The sequence below is a fragment of the Polypterus senegalus genome, chromosome 11, assembly GCF_016835505.1.
Source record: "Polypterus senegalus isolate Bchr_013 chromosome 11, ASM1683550v1, whole genome shotgun sequence".
NCBI classification, from domain to species: domain Eukaryota; kingdom Metazoa; phylum Chordata; class Cladistia; order Polypteriformes; family Polypteridae; genus Polypterus; species Polypterus senegalus.
The window spans coordinates 28,935,005-28,953,126 of NC_053164.1; the positions used below are offsets into that span (position 1 = coordinate 28,935,005).

The following is an 18,122-nucleotide window of genomic DNA, read 5'->3' on the forward strand; positions in this document are numbered from 1 at the left end:
GTGATGGACCGGCCATCTGTTCCGGCTTGGTTCATACCCTCCAATTGTTGTTTTTCACAACCCGACACTGTAAAAAGTATATTCAGGAAGTGGGATGATCATTTGTTTTCTTTCAGAATCGCCAGATATGTGACTAATATGAGGGGCCAGCTACCTTCTGATGCAAAGGTGGGCTCAGAAAACAAAAGAATGGATATTGTTCATTTCCCTGGTTTGGATTGTTTCATCAAAACCTTTCACTGCTTTACTAACTTGTCAAGATAACAAACAACCACTTTGAAGAGAGTGTCCAAGGCTGAATAAATTTTTTTTTTTTTAATTGTTCACTCACTTTAAGAAAGGACTCCATACTGGTAGCCATGCTTTTACATTTGATTTTCTGTATCTGTGTGAGACTAACCAATTGTCTGCTGTGATTCTTTATAGGAAAGAGTGCCTCTCATGGCCCGAGCTCTGAAGGACAACTCTGGCAAAAGCAGAGGGAGCAGGAGGGACAGTAGAGTGGTCAGACGACTTCCCAACAACCCGGTAAACTGCAGCAGCAGAGGAAGTGTGAGCCTGGACAGTACATACCAGCAAGAGACCATTCCTAGAAACCCTGCAGAGGGAATCTGGCCGAACTGCAGGCTAGAGGCCACCCGCCTGGCCAACTGGCATCACAGGCAGAACCAATCCCAGACAGGGCAGTGCCAAGTGGCACGGACAGACTTGTCCTCGCAGACATTGGCTGATCCTTTTGGGCAGGCAACACAGAGAGCAGCCATGCAGAATCTTGTCCTTCCAAGAATTCCAATTGCCAGGAGACATGGGCAGAACTACACTGGTAAGTATTATGACATGCATGAATGGTGATGGTGTATTTGGAGTATGGTACAGTGTGTGCCAGGAGGAGCCAGTGCTCATAGACACACACAGTTATTTGGTTATACTAATGAACAGCATTAAAAACTATACCACATGTTCAAAAGGCATTTTATGTGCAATCCATAATAATGGTGCTGAAATATTTAGCTTCCTGCTCAGTCATTTTTGATGTTTATCCCACCAATGAACCTTTATTAGTTGTCGATCGTCTAGTTTTATAGGAGGTTAAAATATCTTTGTAGGGTACCAAGTGGCACATAAAAGTGCGTATGATTTTTTGGTATGGAAATCATTACATGTTTTACATAGTATAAGAAAAACAGTAGTATTTTGGATATCTTTTTTTGCATAATTGCTCATCAACACCTCTTAACAGCCTAACTTGTCTGTAACATACACAAGTTACTGTTAAAGTGTGGATACTTGAAACATAATTCTGGCAAACAGCATTCTAACATTTGCATTTATTTTTTGACATTGTAGCAATAAGTAGCTTCTATGTCTGACCAACATAGCACATGTTGCCACTCTCAGGTGCCATAATAAACAAGAACTCAATAAATAATGAAGAACTCAGTCATTGACCTTGTGGAGTTTGTACATATACCCTTTATCTTTTTTGGTTTTCCTCCCAGGTCTTGAAAGATGTAAAGGGTAGGTTGAATGGCAACTCTAGAGTGGTACAAGTGTGGGTGTGTGCATAAGTGGATTCTGTGAAGGACTGGCACCCAGGCTGCCATGACTGGTTTTGGTCCCCAAGTGACCCTGAATTGGATTAATCGGGCATGTGTTGTTGTGCTGCTTTTATCCTATGTAACTTGAAAATTCAGAAATGGATAATACACCTATTACATTTACATGTATTACAAATATACTTTTTGTTTTTTTAAACAACAGGAATTTTGGTAAGTGTAGTAACTTTTTCAGGACCTCAAAATGCAAACATAATGTGAGTTCAACCCTAATGCATAAATTAATTATAAATTAAATCCAATAAATTATTAGACCTCCTGTTAATGCTGAATGTATTACCAGGCAGTGTTTATTTGGAAATACTGTTTAAAATGTGCATGTGAAAACTGAGCCTGAATTACGGCTTGTTGTTCAAATAGCATTATGTGTGAGGGGGAAGGCTACTTACTTTTGCTTAAATATGAATGCCATTTTTTGGGGTCAAGGAGTGTCCACTCATATCACATTGTTTGTTAAGATGTACCTTTTTAGAGAGTCAACATACTTTAAGTTCCTGTACTGAGTTTTACAACTTTTGCTAATTTTTTTTTTCTTCAACCATTGAGATCAAATCCATCCATCCATCCATTATCAAACCCCCTATATACTAACTATCAAATCATGAAATAATATTACATGCCACTAGTAACACTGCAAGGGACTGGCACCCTGTCAAGGTATTGTTCCTGCCTTGCCCCAGTGCTTACTGGAATAGGCTCCAGCTGCTCATTGACCCCCACCGTGGATAAGCAGATTAAGAAAGTGGATGGATGTTACTGTCTGTTATTGCCTGCGATGGAGTGAAGTGCAAGTGTGATCACTGATAAATTGTGGCCCCATCCAAAATTTCAGTGACTAAACCCACTGTGGGAAACAATTTTTAATTACGTGTGCCAAGTCTAAAAAATGCTTCCTAGGTACACTTCCTTAACAAAGTGCAGATGTGGTCACTAAAATTAAGTTCTGCCTGGGGGAGAATTTGGAATGAAACATAGCCTCTGGTCTTTTCCTGTATAAATGGAGAATCTGTACATTTTGGTGGTTCAGCACTGTGGGTTTGCATATAGGACAACCACATAATTAACTTCTCATATTCTCCTCTGTGACCTGGGGTATAGAATAAGGTAACCTGCTCTCTAGGGTGTCATAAAAGGCAACTAAAGTTTAGCATCAGGAAGGGCATATGGTCATAAAAATATTCTGCTGCACTACTGCCAAGATTTGGGTTTTATCTGGCCAACCTAGATAAATCCAGAAAATGGTCATTAATCCAGCAGATAGTTCTACACAGTGTGTAGAATGGTGACAAACTGCCTCTTTCTCTAAGCAGGTACAAAATTTTCAAGATAACCATTTAGGACAGGAGCATTAAGCTGTTAGTCTTTTACTACCATATAACACAAATGGGTCTTCTAGCTTGCTCCTTCTCTTAAGTACAGTATTGTCATTGGTACTTTTTGAGCCTTGCTAATACAAACACCATCTTTAAGACCTGCTCTGCAGTTGTGCGTAACCAAAAGATGTACTATAGATAGCCCATTTTCTTAAGTGTTGTGCTTTGTAACTCTTAACAGCAAACAAAGCGTTTGGTAAGGTCTTGTTAGACAGCAGTAACTGGCTTTGTAAGTAAATGTTTGTTTGAAAAGCCATTCACAGCACAGGTGTGATGATTTCTCACCTTATTTTCTTTTTACTGAATATTCTCAGTAACTTCCTATAGTAATCAATTGAATATTAGATCACATTTTTGAAGATTAAGCAGTGAGGGTGACTGTTCATTCATCAGTCAGTACACACTGTGATCTTAAGTGTGTCACTTCACCTCCCAGGTTTTTAACTGTCTGGATATTGTAAATGAAGAACTGAACCGGGTATCTGTGATTTGCAAGTTGCTCTAGACAAGTAGCACAGCCTAATGGACTATACTGTATATACCAAGAGGCCGACATTTCATTCCTCCTCCCTGATCCACTGTATGATTCTGAGTGAGTCATTTACCTGTCTATGGGTATATTCAATGTAAATGTAGAGTATATCTCAGTGTGATTTCTATTTTGCTTTGGATAACATTGAGTTCAAAATATAACATTCATGTTGGCCTCACAGGTCCAGAGTCCTGTGTTCAAATCCCAGCCCAGACTCTTATCGTCTTGAAGTTTCAATGTTCTCCCCAGTGTTTACCTGGGTTTTCCTCCGGGTGCTCCAGCTTCCCTCCCACATCCCCAAAGAAAAAAAACAAAAAACCCGTAGAGCCTAAACTGCTCCTGTGTGAGCGTGTCCTCTGATGTTAACCTTGAATGCACCATCATGCTGTGAGTCAATAGTCTTATTGATGTCACCCTAGTCAAAAGAGCTCTTCACTCATTTTACTGATCTGGTTATCTTTGGGAGACTTGTGCATTGACCCAGGCATGATTTTGATCTGTGTCAGCTATCAGGTAGTAGTAGAAGAAATAGTAGTAGTGATGTTGTCTCGTTATTATTTACTTGCACATTTAAATGGTAAATGGTAAATGGCCTGTATTTGATTTATTAATTTTGCAACTGGATTATATGGAGAATCCTTGAGTTATTGTGATAATTTTATTTCAGCTTAATGCTCCTAAATATCAGCACAAAAATAAATGGTGAAATGTCATAGCTGCAAGTTATGTAAAGTAGTGGTATTTTGCAATTTGAGACATTATTGATTTATCTGAGGTAGTATAAAAAGTTGCAGCATAAAGCAATTTTATAGATATTTAGTCTATTTTCTAAGGTAGTGTATGGTCTAAGTGGTGTGGCCGCTTGTATTTTCCTCATAATGTAGGATACACGGTTTAGAGTGCCCAATCCCTGTCTGGATGGATTTTGCACATTCTTCCCATATCTGCATGACTTCTCAGGGTACTCCGTTTTTCCTCAATTTTTTGTGAAGATCTGCAGGTAAGGTGAATTGTTGACCCTAAAATGGCTGTGCATGAGTGAGTATGTGTTCTGTGATTGATGAGTGCCCAGCTTTTCAGCTGATGGTGCAGGGATGGCCTGTGGCCCCCACAAATCTGAAGTGGATTAAAAGATTAACTTTTTTTGGCAAGAAAGTTTACCTTTTTTTGAAATTAAAAATTAAATCAAACACTTACATTAAAAATGTATTACTTTTTTTTGAAATACAAAACATCCTGGGACATGGGTATAGCTCTAATCTGCAGTCAACTGCGGCAATAATAAAATGAAGTGGACTCCTAAGATGTGAAAAGCAATCTAAAAGGAAAACTGAACTTGATATTTTTGGAATTATTTTTTTTTATTTTAATTTGCTGCATGTAATTTTATTTAAAGAACAAAACATAGTCCAAAAAATTAAAAAAAAAAAAAAGCATATAGAATATGTTCCTCAGATAATCCGTGAAGCTGAAGTGAATTTCACGTTTTTCATTTTTTTAAGCACCTCATCCTAAATGTATTCCTTTTATGAGGGAACTAATGATGAGCTGGTCACATCAGATAGTTTATCACATTTAGGTGTATGTCGTAATTTGTTGTGTAAATGGTGATCCTATCAAGGAGTGAGGTGTGTAAAAGTAGCACCCCAAGATCTTTGAGTCTTTTTTTTTTTTCTTATCTTATTGAGTTTACTCACTGTTGTAGCCCTAAATATTGTAAATGCTTTAGGGTGCTCTTGCACATACACAGAAGTGCTTTGACTATGACATGTTGTAAAAACAAAGAGTGAATAAAAAGGAGTTAATGCAATGAAGACAAAAGCTATGTGACTAGTAGGACCAACTAAAACACAATCATTCCACACTCAGCCCAAGTCCACTACTCTGTCCTTCCCTTCACTGCCCCTGCTGCTGCATCTTCAGACTCCAAGCTTGTCTGGCAAGTGAGGAAGGGGTCCTTTTAAGACCAGACCCAGGACCACTTCTTGTCTTGTTTCTAGAAGTATTTCCAGGTCAGTGCAGACTGCTTATGAGTGACTTGGCCAGGCACCAAACATGCCCACTGCTGGGCCTAAGATGGCTGTGCCCCCATGGCAGGCTTCATATTAATAAAGGAGCAACCAACCTAATTGGCTGGAGGTCTGAGTTTCAGTCCCATATTGTCCTCTGATACTCTTTTATCATTAGTTTGTAATCGTGTCCAGGGATTGTGTTTTTGCAACTTGCCACAATGAACTTTGTCGTCTCAACTAGGAAGTGATCTCCAAAACATTCCAGACGGGACTTTGTCATTGTGTGCGGGAAGTATTTTTGGCAACCTCAGAGATGAGGTGCAAACACTTCAGTCTGGTCTGGCTCTGTTTCATAATACATACACATATGCAAATCCATGTGAATTTGTACTTTTCACAGAAACATACTCATAACTATACAGTATGTGTTAGCTTTTTAATATCCTTGCTTTCATATAAAGGCAGCAGTTGCTTTTATATTGTGGTATAATTGTATTTCCTAATGACATGAATGTCCTATATGTGCCTTGCATGCAGAGATGTAACATTGTAGCCTTTGCACACCCCCAATCACTTGGTGAGCATAATGGAAAAAAAAAATACTCATTGTGGTTTCACTAGTGTATGTAAATTCATTGTTCTTTTTCATCACTTGGCCCATGGTGTGGAAAGCAGTGATTATTTGGCTTTTTGTGGCATTCAGTAATGAAAATAATTTAAAAAAATAAAAAAGCATATGTGCTGCCTTTTCTCGCTGAGGTTTTTCCGGCCATTTGAGATAGACATAGTGGTTAGAGCATGTCAAGGCTTGTCCCCAAGAGCTGAGTAAGTTCAGTTTTCTGTCTGCTTGAAGAACAAGTGTATCCCATCTCTAACCAGACCTCTGGGGTGTATGCTTTTGACGTGCAGCAATTAAGACCACTTCTAGGAATTGTGATAGCAGGTGAGAGTTAAGAGTAGGAGTGACGCCAATGCGCAAGACAAACAGGATGAGGCTAACCTTCATCTTTTGAGGGCACACGCACAACTAAACTCTCGTATCTGAAGCTCATTTCAAATTCATTTAATAACGTGTTAGAATACAAACGGGAAGGATCTGTACAGCCACTAAACTATAGATGCAGAGTTTACTATTATGCAAATACCAGTTGACAATTTTATTTGCGAGTGGTGCTGGTTTGTGTAAGAGAAATATAAAAATACATTACATTAAAGGTTCAATTAAAAGAGAGTGAGAACACCTGGGAGTCTAACCCACTGTGACACTGGGAGCTTCCTTTTAGCTCCCGCAGGGCTGCGGTCAGTACTTGCTATGGGAATCTGTCAGTACTTCCTGTTGGTGGCATCACTACTCTCATTCTGTCATCCTCTCCCAGAGTTCTGCTGGGCTCCTAGCCAATGGGTGATGTGGGCTTGTTGCTGGCCAGGCCTGCAGTTGCCCTGGCAACCATTGAAGTTTCGTCTGTGCAATTCATTGGCCAGAAGATGCGTGTCTTAGTGCTGTCTGCCCACAGAGCTGTCAGTTTGTGAGGTAGAGGGAGGCAGGGAGGGTCAGCAACTGTGACCAAAGGGCTGAGTGAGAGACGGGGAGTAGAGAGTGAAGGGAAGGTGAGGGTCAGTAAAGTGAGGAGCATATGCGGCTTATTAGAAAATAAAGCCTGATAGGATAGGGATTGAGAGGTGAAGAACTAAAGGATGGATGTCCGAGAGTGCTTGCTGCTTTATTGGGTCTGGCCGAAGTGTTTATCCAAGGCCGCTTACAAGATCAAGATAAGTTCAACTGTTTACAGATTTCCTTTTTGCAGTTGGAGTAGGCACAGGTTGAGGGTCACACGGGGGTTTACAGTAACGGTAATAGTCACATGTTCCGAATCCACAGAAATTCTTACTTGCCTGTCAGACAAGCAAGCAACACATCACCATTTTCCAGCACTATGGTAAGCAAGAATGTAAAATACAGAAACACATTGTATTTTATAGAAAACACAAGGTTACCTGATGGAAAACCTGAATTGTTATTTAAAATATACAGATTTGTATTTATAAGCCCAGTGTATGAGTACAATTGGTTTGTTCACCGTTTCCTGTTTTAATGGTGTTTTGGGCTAGCATTTCAGTTGATATACAATAAATCATTTTTCAGGGAGAGCGTGAACCCTGCCAAATTTAGTAAGTGGCATGATACCAAGAGGGGGCCGGCTCCTAAAGCAAAGCGCGATTTGCTATTATCATATCTCTGGTATCTCTGCATAGTCAAGTAGAAGCACAATTAAGTGACCTAACATCACTTTGTCAAACTTACATAATCTGCTTCAGAGGCATGCAGACAGTCAATTGTGAGATCCACTCACATTCACAGAGCGACAAAGAGACAATTTGGAGTAGCCAGTCAAGCTACCTTACATTTCTTTGGTAAAATTAATGGACACAAACAAACATGGGGAGCAATCTCCACACAGACAGAAATTCTAATCTAAAACATTCAATATGTTGAAGTAGAAGTGATGAACACTACCCTCATGCTGCCCCAAATTAAGACACATGTCTAAAAATCATTGTTAAGTAAAGATTTATAAAAGTGTTACCTGCGGGAATTGAACCATAAGATTTGTGGTTTGAAGTCCAGGTCTTATCCACTACACGTTACTGCCTTGCGTATGATTTGCTTAAGTGTGAACAATGCTGCACATCCTCTCTCTGGCACACTAACTCTGAGAACTTTCAGCCAAACAAATATTTAGCAGGAGTGTGTCAAAAACAGGGGCTACTAGCAGCAGCAGCAATACACTTGCATAATAACTAACCAACTGTAATTCCAGTACCAAGTCAGATGTTTTACAGTATTTCTTTTTAGTTATTATGGTGTATGATTATTTATTGAGCTTCTGTAAAAAGCCAAATTTCCCCCGGGAACAAATAAAGTTCTGTCATCTGGTTGATAGAGTAGTGCTTTATAATATATTATGGTGCCGTTCTCAAAGTTTGACTGTGTAACATATACGTATTTGTATAATTTATAAATGTATGTAAAAATAAGGGATATTAAAAATGGCTTACTTAAATTACCAAGTACAAAATTGGAAATTGGTCAAGTGGAGTAACTGATTAGGTGACAGTAAAGTTTCAATAATTGAAAAATATGGGACAGACGAGGAAGTGGTGGTCAAGGGGCTACATAATGGCAATAACAAAAGCTAACGTGGATATTTGTATAAAAATATTGGTTTGAGAAGAAGGAGAGATATGCTGTAGGCCCTGTTGTTTAAGACCTGTACTCTATAGGTCAGAGGCATCAAGCTATCCTTGAAGGTTTGTATCCAAGTCAGAAATCTGCCTATCCTCCTTAGGCCACACTAGTTACTCATACTGGTTTATTTAGACTTCTCAGACTTAATCCGCACAGGAAGAGACCAGAGAGACGTTACATAGACACAGCAGGAGTGAGCAAGCTCCATACTTGCTGCTTTTTTTTGATACAACCTGGTTTTAGTTTTACCACCCCTTCCTAATCTTTGAAGATGCCTTCATCTACCTGTCAGATTTCATTCCTTACTTGCTCCCTGCTCAGTATATGGAATCAGCATCACTGGGGACATCTTTGACAAGGTCACATTGCCATGACGTTTATTGATTATCCAGGAACAGAATTATTGCTGTGGACACCAGTTTCCTTGAAGGCATTGGTAAAGTGGATCCAGCCAAATTCTTTTGACTAAATTTTGAATCATGTATGTGAGGACACCAGTGGGAATTAAAGAGAAGTGCATTTAAGACTAAAACCAGGAAGCATTTCTTTACTCAAATAATTGTGGAAATCTGGAGCAAACTTCAGAGTTATGTATTTGAAGCAGAAATCTTGATAACCTTTAAGAAGTATTCTGGAGGAGATATCGGGACAGCTTTGCTATTAGCCAAACAAAAGAGCTTGATGGACTGAATGGTCACCTCTCATATATCCGATTTCCTAAGGTTCTTTTAAACACTGTCATGGTAGCTTAGGTTGATGATGTTTTGTGCAAAATGGAGTCCCAGGTGCTCAGGATTTTAGAAGAGCCACACAACATGGGAGCTTTCACACATCAACAGATTAAAATGATTAATTCTTATTAAGCTTTTTTCATTCAGTCATTTATGCATTCATCCATCAGTTTTGGGGTGTGGAAAAATGGAGTCAGTCTACGCAGCATTAGGCACTGGTGAGCAAGGCAGTATTCCAGAAGACACTTGGATATGGTGCCCCACATTCACCCAAGCTGGCCCACTAGATCTAATGTGCAGGTCTTCGATTTTCTCTCATGTCCCAAAGACCTTCATATTTGAATAACTGGCAGTTGGCCATATGTGTGAGAGGACCGACTCTCCATCCAGGCATGGCTCCTACACTGCAACCCAGTGTTGCTGGGATGGTGTCTAGCTTCATGTGACCGTGAAATAGATTACCTACAGTAAGATTCTCTAGCTCACTTAAAGTAAGGACAATTAGTGAAGGAGATGAAATATAAAATTGTAATTGAATAAACTTTTTGATGAACACAAAAGCCCAAATTAAATGAGGGAAAAAGTAAAAATGCAGCATCTCCCAGACCTAGGCCAGGTGGCTTCCCAACACCTCCGCAGTCTGTCAGCTGTGGATTCAAGCCAAGCTTTAAACTCTGGGCTAATTATTTTACCAAATTTTAAATGTTGTGTTTTTTTTTTTCTGTCATCTTCTGGAGATTTGGTGTTTATTTCTTTAAATTTGCGCAATTACATTCTGTCTCTTCTTCATGCCCCCACTTAAATTGACTACCTTATTTCTCTCTAAATACGCCAGTTATTACTGAAGCAGCTAATTTCCGAAATACAGAGAGAAATGTACTTAATGAAACATTCAGAGTCGCGGCAGCTAATGCAGCACCACGTGCCTCTGTCTGTACTCTTTGTGAAACGGCTGCCTTTTCACGACTTACTGTAAGCAGCCACTTCTAATCCACCATTCACAAGAATCCATATGCAGCCCGCTCGCTGTATGTGTGTGTGTTTTCATGACAACAAGCCTTGGCTTAGAAGAGATGCACAGGCAGGCAAACCGTAAAGTAGTTATGGCAAGTTAAGCAAGTAGTTAAATGAAAAGCATAAAAGAGCCCTTTTCTAATTGTGTGGATGTTTGGTGAGAGCAGGGCATGGTCTCTCTTTTAACTGGATTTGACATTTCAGCACTTGGTAACCAGGTTAGGATGTCACCTGTGATACACAGAGTGGGAGAAAAAAGAGGGCTAGACCTGTGAATGTGTAGGAGCCTAAGGTCTGGGCAAACCTAGAAGATCAAGCTTATTAGCTTTAAAATTAATTGGTTGCCAGTTGCTGCGGTGGGCTGGAGCCCTGCCTGGGGTTTGCACCCTGTGTTGGCTGGGATTTGGCTCCAGCAGACCCCCGTGACCCTGTAGTTGGGATATAGCGTGTTGGATAATGGATGGATGGTTTATTAATCTCTGTGTCTGCATGAATACCATGTATGAACTGCCATATTAATAAAGATGTTAAACAGAATCTTACATTTTAGTTATTGTTCAAATTTTAGATTAATGGGTGTGTTCGCAAAGTGGCACATTTGAACTTGATTTTATTGCCATATATAAGTAGTACATGTACTAGTATAGTAAAATGGAGTTCTTGCTTATAGGCAGTTCCACAGTTGTAAAAAGTGCAAACTGTGTATGAAGTCAGTATACAATGTCCAGTATACAAAGACAGTCCGTATACAGTGTACAATATAAAGTAGGCGGTGTATAAGTAAACAGTTGAATGTCACAAAACAGTCTGTAGATGTACAGTAATCCACCTCAATTAATGGACAAGTGTCTGTCCGTCTGTCCGGTCCCAACAGATGGTCCTGTGCCAAATGGTATATAACTGGATGGACACACTGCACTGCAAACATTAACACTGAGGTCTGTGTTGATTCCTTAGGTTTCAATCCACCTTAAACGGGAAGCCCAGTTAGTAATTAATAAACTATAGGGGGGTCCAGATCTAATTATGCAACTTTTAATGCAATGCAGGAAAACAATGCAAGACAAAAGAAGTGTTCAAAATATCTTGCAATAAACGAAAATGGACTTTTATTGAATTAATTCACTGATTTTTTTTCCATGTAATGTCCCACTTGTGCTCCATTCAGTTGTGAATTCTCTATGTAATAAACTTAATAAGTTATAGCGTAATGAAAATTGCATAATTAGATCTGGACCACCCTGTATAATGTAGTTGAGGTGCATTTATTCATTCTTGATAGAAAAGGTTTTAATGGGATGGTACACTAGGTGAAGATTAATGAAAAGTAACTTCATAAAATGTGTTGGCTGCTAGACTGTTGGTTCAAATTGGGCAGTGACATTACTACCTCACAGATACAGCACCCCAGGTTCAAATCCCTCGCCTGGTCATTGTCCATGTGGCTGTTGCACATTGTCACCAATGTCTGCATAGGTTTTCCGCCGATATTCCCAAAGACCTGCAGTTTAGGTTAACTGGTGACTCTACATTGGCCCTAGACTGAAAGCAGCTACGGCCCTAAGTGGACACCTTTTCCAGGTCTGGTTCCTGCCTTTTGCCTGTTGTCACTAGGATAGGCTCCAGCTCCCTGTGGGTTTTGAGAATGGCACAGTATTAGAAAGAAATGTTTATATCTAAAGGGCAGAGACCCCAAACAAGTACATCTCTGCATTAAGTATCTCTTCTGTAAATTAGAAATAACCATGCAGGGTAGCAAGCATTAGCCACCAATAGCTGAACTTTAAGCACTTACAACATCCGTCCATCCATTATCCAACCCGCTATATCCTAACTACAGGGTCACGGGTTGAGGGGGGGGTGGTTTGCTGGAGCCAGTCCCAGCCAACACAGGGCACAAGGCAGGAAACAAACCCTGGGCAGGGTGCCAGACCACCGCAGGGCGCGCGCACACACACCAAGCACACATTAGGGACAATTTAGACTTGCCAATGCACCTAACCTGCATGTCTTTGGGATCAAACCCACACAGACACGGGGAGAACATGCAAACTCCACACAGGGTGGACCCAGGAAGCGAACCCGGGTCTCCTAACTGCGAGGCAGCAGCATTGCGCCACCGTGCCGCCCAGCACTTACAACAGATTGGGTAAATTATTGGTAAGTATGTGGAGAACAGGCAGGTCATTACCTTAGTGGCTGTTAGCATATAATCACACATTCGTTTTGATGCCAATATCCAAGGTGAACTGCAAGGTCAGCATTCCTGCCAATACTTTACATCTATTACTTACAGTTGCAGCTCAGGCAGGTTAAGTAACTCCCCTATGGTCACAAAGTGAGTCGCAGGTAAGAACTAGTTGGCCAACCCTGGATTAAAAGTCCAGTGTCGTAGCCACTACAGCACACTCGCCTGCCTACTGCCACAGGTTCATTTTGCACCCCGTCCCAGATTGAATCTAACCTGCCTGGACTCCACTTGGCAAATGTATAAAGCATTCTGAGACAATGTTTTTGAACAGGATTTCATTTTCACCAGTTAACTGGCATCTGTAGGCTTTTCAAGCATACCTCACCATAAGGAGTTGTAATCCATCACTGCTGTTTCACTGTTAAATGTAACCCTTGGTTTTCTTTTCATTTTCAGAAGCTGGACTTCAGTTTCAACTGTGGAGCCAGTGGGGAAGCAGTCAAGCTTTGCCTCTTGCAAACGTGGATCATGACCAGCACCTTCCAGTGGCAACGCCTGTCGGGGAAAGGAGCACCTGGGAAGAGGAGGTGTCGAGCCGTGTGGCGGCACAACTGCGTGTCATAGGGGATGAAATGAACGAGTTGTATCTTCAGGGATGGGTACGCAATTCCTTTGTGTGTTTCCTTACGGGGGGCGGCGGGGGGTGTAAAAACATCTATTTGTAAATGGCCACCCACTCTCTCCACGTGTTGGCCGAGCTCTGGTGGTCGGGGGGGCCGCCTGAGGATTTTCCTAAGAAAACAGCAGTGTCTGAGGTTTTTGAACCTGTCTGCTGTTAGGTTTTCATTGGTTGTGTATACATGTATATATGCCTTTTTTTGTGTGTGTGTGTGTGTGTGTGGTCCTGAAAGTTTGCGCCAGCTGTCAACACAACTGACCTCAGCGCCTGTCTGGATGGGGCTGTGGAGATAAGTTTTGCTTTAGTTTATCACTCTGAAAGGTCAGATCAGACAAGCTATGCAAACTCCCTTCAGACAGGCAGGCAGCAGCAGAGTAGGCAGACAGCAAAGTGCAAAGCGGGGGTTAAATTAATAAAAAAATAAAAAAAAAAAAAAAGTTATTTGTAAAATCTGTGGAGAAACAGTTAGGATGTGCCATAGACAGACCCTCACACCTTGTCTGTGTGTTTACAGTGTAACAAGGGCTGCCAGCTTTGCATTTTCAGAATTTATGACAGACACGATCATTTTTTTTGGTCCTGTCTCCGTTTATACGCACTCTCTCCCTCCCTCTCTGTTAGTCTCACTCGTCTCAACGCTTATCTCTGTCTGCCTGTCTCTGCGCCCTGCAACTTGATTTTATATCCAGCTCTATTTTTAGCCAGTGAGTCAGAGCAGCTGCACAAGCACTTCTCCTCTCCTGACTTCTGTCCCCACTGCCAAAGGGCTGAACAGGCCCGGCCCTGCCCACCGCCAGCTCCCCCTAGCAAAGTAAACAAACTCCTGCATTCCCTGTGTGTGTGTGTGTGTGTGTGTGTGCGCACATGTGCGTGCGAGAGAGAGCGCCCAGCAGACAGACAGAGCCACCTCGAGCAGAAGACGCACACAAACTGCTGGGTGACACTGTGTTGAAATATTTGGCTGTTGGACGGCATCCAGGCACCACAAGGCTGTCGTTCTCTGGGGCAGCACGAGTGCCAGAGTCATGCTCCGGTGATCACACCCACTCCCTCTCCTCAACTTTCTTTATTTTTTACTTTATTTTGATTTTTTTTATTTTTATCTGAATTATCAGCACTGTCAACTCACAGATCCAGCGTCCCAGATTCAAATCCTTTGTTTGGTCAAAGTCTGTGTGGAGTTTGCATGTTCACTTCATGCCAGTATCGGTTTCTGGGTATTTAGGTGTTCCTCAGAGTTCCTCAATGATGCGTGCTTAAGGTTGATTGGCAATTCACACTGGTCCTGTATGTGCGTGTGTACACATGTGCAAGTGGGCCATGTGATAATAATACATTTTTATTTATTTGTAGGCGCCTTTCTAAACACTCAAGGACACCGAACGATAGATAAAACACAGATTATAACCAAAAGTAAAATACAGAAGTTAAAATCAGACACTGCAGTGGGCTGGCGCCCTGCCCGGGGTTTGTTCCCTGACTTGCGCCCTGTGTTGGCTGGGATTGGCTCCGGCAGACCCCTGTGACCCTGTAGTTAGGGTATAGCGGGTTGGATAATGGATGGATGGAAAATCGGACAGCAATTTGTAATCAAAGAGAAAAAGCAGTCTTAAACAAGTGAGTTTTAAATTTAGATTTGAAAAGTGAAAATAATTTAATATTTCTAAGCTCAGATGGTAATGAGTTCCAGAGCAACTGAATGCTGTGCTCCCCATAGTGGTAAGACGGACGAAGGGTACAGTCAAATGGATGGAGGAAGAGGATCTAAGAGTACGGAAGGGAATGGCAACATGGAGGAGGTCGGACAAATATGGAGGGGCAAGGTTGTGGATAGCCTTTAAAAGTTAACAGAAGAATTTTGAATTGAATGCGGAAAGATGGGCTTTCATCTTGTCCAGAGCTGCTGTCAGGACAGACTCAGGCTCCCTGTGACCCTCAATTGGTTTAAGCAGGTTGAAAAACATTGTTATGTTGCCTGTGCTAACCTAGCGGCAAACTATCTGCTGAATTAAAATGAAACAGTTTAATAAGTTGGCTCTGCCAACAGGAGACCAAACAATCGAAGTGACAGATTTCTGGATCAGATTGCAATATTCTGGTAGAGTCAATGGCTAACCAATTGGGGACCAAGCAATAGAGGTAAAAGATTTCAGTGTCAGAGGGCAACATCATGGTAGACTGAATTGCCTACTGTATTTGAGATGGTGCCATTCCTGCAACATACCCATACAGAACCCCTAGTTGAAACCATCCTGCTATGTTAGATATTTTTGGGCTTTTAAGCCTAAACGCAAAGTTCATTTCATTAAGCCACTTATCCAGAGCAAAGTCACATGGCAGCAGCTGGAATCTATACTAGCATTCATTGCGAACAACACCTGGACAGGGTACAGACACTCGCACCAGAGATAATATGAGAGATGGTAATGAACAGGAGAGCCAAACACAAACCAAAGTTAAAACTGTAATTCAGATGAATCTTACATTAAAACTACAAAGTCTATCCACAAACTTTAAGTCAGAAACTAGACCAAAGGATTATTTAACTGGGAAGCTGAATGCAAAATGTTTATTTGTAAAGCACAAGCGTTAGGTTTATTCATAAATTTGGATACCCCAGAAATGCCCAAAGTGACCTTTCTACCATTGTTCTTGATACTGTCCCAGGGGAAAGTTGGGTATAATTACCATGGAAACAATAGACACAAATATTCTGAAATGGCAGCGCCATTAGAAAAGCAAAGATAGTATCACAGCAAAAAAAAAAAAACGCTACAGAATGTCAATGTTGTTTATTTGCAAAGACTAGCAAGTCCTTCAGTCCCAGAACTCCTAATTAAATACTGTATATAGATCCTTGAAATTCATGCAGGAATTCTCACAAAAAAATGTATAAATTCTACTGAAACCTACTTTAACAGTGGCAGTTCCCCTGAAGGCCATGTTACATTACACGACTTGACATCATTTATGCAATCTTGCCAAGTCCTAGCGGTCGTGTAGTGTGGTACACCCAGTGACCCATTTACAACACTCTGACACAATCAAGATGCATATCTGTGTGTGTGCATATGAGAGCTGCCAGCCAATGCATATAATGCAGTGCCCGAGGAATACTGAACAGGAGTGTTTTTCACCTTGTGTTTCATGTATGATGGAAGTCAGTCAGTCATTGTCCAACCCGCTATATCCTAACACAGGGTCAGGGGGGTCTGCTGGAGCCAATCCCAGCCAACACAGGGCACAAGGCAGGAACAAACCCCGGGCAGGGCACACACACCCACACACCAAGCACACACTATGGACAATTTAGGATCTAACCTGCATGTCTTTGGACTGTGGGACGCAGGCACGGGGAGAACATGCAAACTCCACGCAGGGAGAACCCGGGTCTTCTAACTGCGAGGCAGCAGCACTACCCACTGCGCCACCGTGCCGCCCATGATGGAAGTTTGGAAGACAAAAGAAAGCGGCTGTTCTCGCCATACTTGTAAATCCTTCAGACGGGAACCAGCTTCATCAGGCAGCTGCATTATTGTCTGTCAGAAAAAAGTGGAACTGCTAAACTGTGCTGAAAAGTCATCACAGAGTCATCTAAATTGCCATTGTCTACAATTCCTAGTCATGTAATCTGATATCCTTTGGCAACAAGATTCGTCAAGTTTGACATCCACTTTGACTAAAAGTCTTTGGCCTGTTAGGGTAATCTCTGAAGATGCAATGGAGTTCATTCTTAGCTGGTAATGTGGACATGGCCGTCATCACCAGCTTGTTAAGAATTGTACCGACTACCACGTCTGGCTTGATGCTGTTGAGATTTTTGTCCTTTATTGTGACTAATATCGAGCAGTTTGTAGGCTGCACTTGTATGTGTAAACAGCTTCCAGCGGCAGACTGAAGTGCACATCATAATAAATATTTACCTTTTGTCACTTCTGTGAGGTACTAATTGTGCCTTTTTTTTTTTTTTGTCCCCTGCACAGAATGGTGCTTGGGAATGGCAGCACTGGCCCGGGGTGTGGCGAGGACTCTTCAACTTCATTACAGAGACTCTGACTGCATTCCACCTCCCGGGATGGCGATAAGCAGAAGATGCCAGCAAAGGACAAGGACAGAGTGACCAGCTACTGCGGGGACAATTTTCACAATCCGCTGGTTCGGATTTTTTTAATTGGAACTGTAGCATATTGATAATAAATGCTAGTTTCTCCTGTGTTAATTATGATCATTGGCATATTTGCCAATTTTTTTGTTCTTTTTACTTAGCAATTCTAATGATGGGCAAAAAAAAGGACTCAATTGAGTAAGTGTCAGAGATAAGGGACCACAGCACACAGAAATTCCAGTAGTGTGTTGGCCTAGTGACTTGTGAAATTAGGTTAAAAAAAAAAATCTCTTAATGAGATGGCATTTTGCAGGATTGTTCTTCTTTAAAAAATCTTTGACCATGCCACTGCACGGATGACTTGAACCTTGTCAACACGCCGATAGCAACATGTACCAGGGTGGCAAAATCTAGGAAGCGCTTACAGGAGAGACATCCTGACGTTAAGCACATTCAGGAAAACACTGACCCAAAATGTAAGTGACCTGACCTGACACGTCCACATGCGCCCAGGAGGGAGGATTGGTTCCCACTAGCATTAAAGGGCTTGACCAGAGATGAGAGAAGGCGGGCATCCAAACTGGCCGTGGCCCTTGGTGTAATGGAAATGACATTTATCTGC

General features: G+C 41.5%; 1 protein-coding gene across 1 annotated transcript in view; it reads left to right on the forward strand.

Annotated features, from left to right (window-relative positions):
• bbc3 (BCL2 binding component 3) overlaps nucleotides 1–17,558 on the forward strand; it is a 58,789-nt gene extending 41,231 nt beyond the window's left edge. Inside the window, exons 2-4 of the mRNA XM_039768258.1 lie at nucleotides 427–823; nucleotides 13,173–13,375; nucleotides 17,379–17,558. Coding sequence (XP_039624192.1) covers nucleotides 442–823; nucleotides 13,173–13,375; nucleotides 17,379–17,480 — 687 coding nt within the window. The 5' untranslated portion in view covers nucleotides 427–441 and the 3' untranslated portion in view covers nucleotides 17,481–17,558. The remainder of the gene's footprint in view (nucleotides 1–426; nucleotides 824–13,172; nucleotides 13,376–17,378) is intronic.
• The last annotated feature ends 564 nt before the right edge of the window (nucleotides 17,559–18,122 follow it).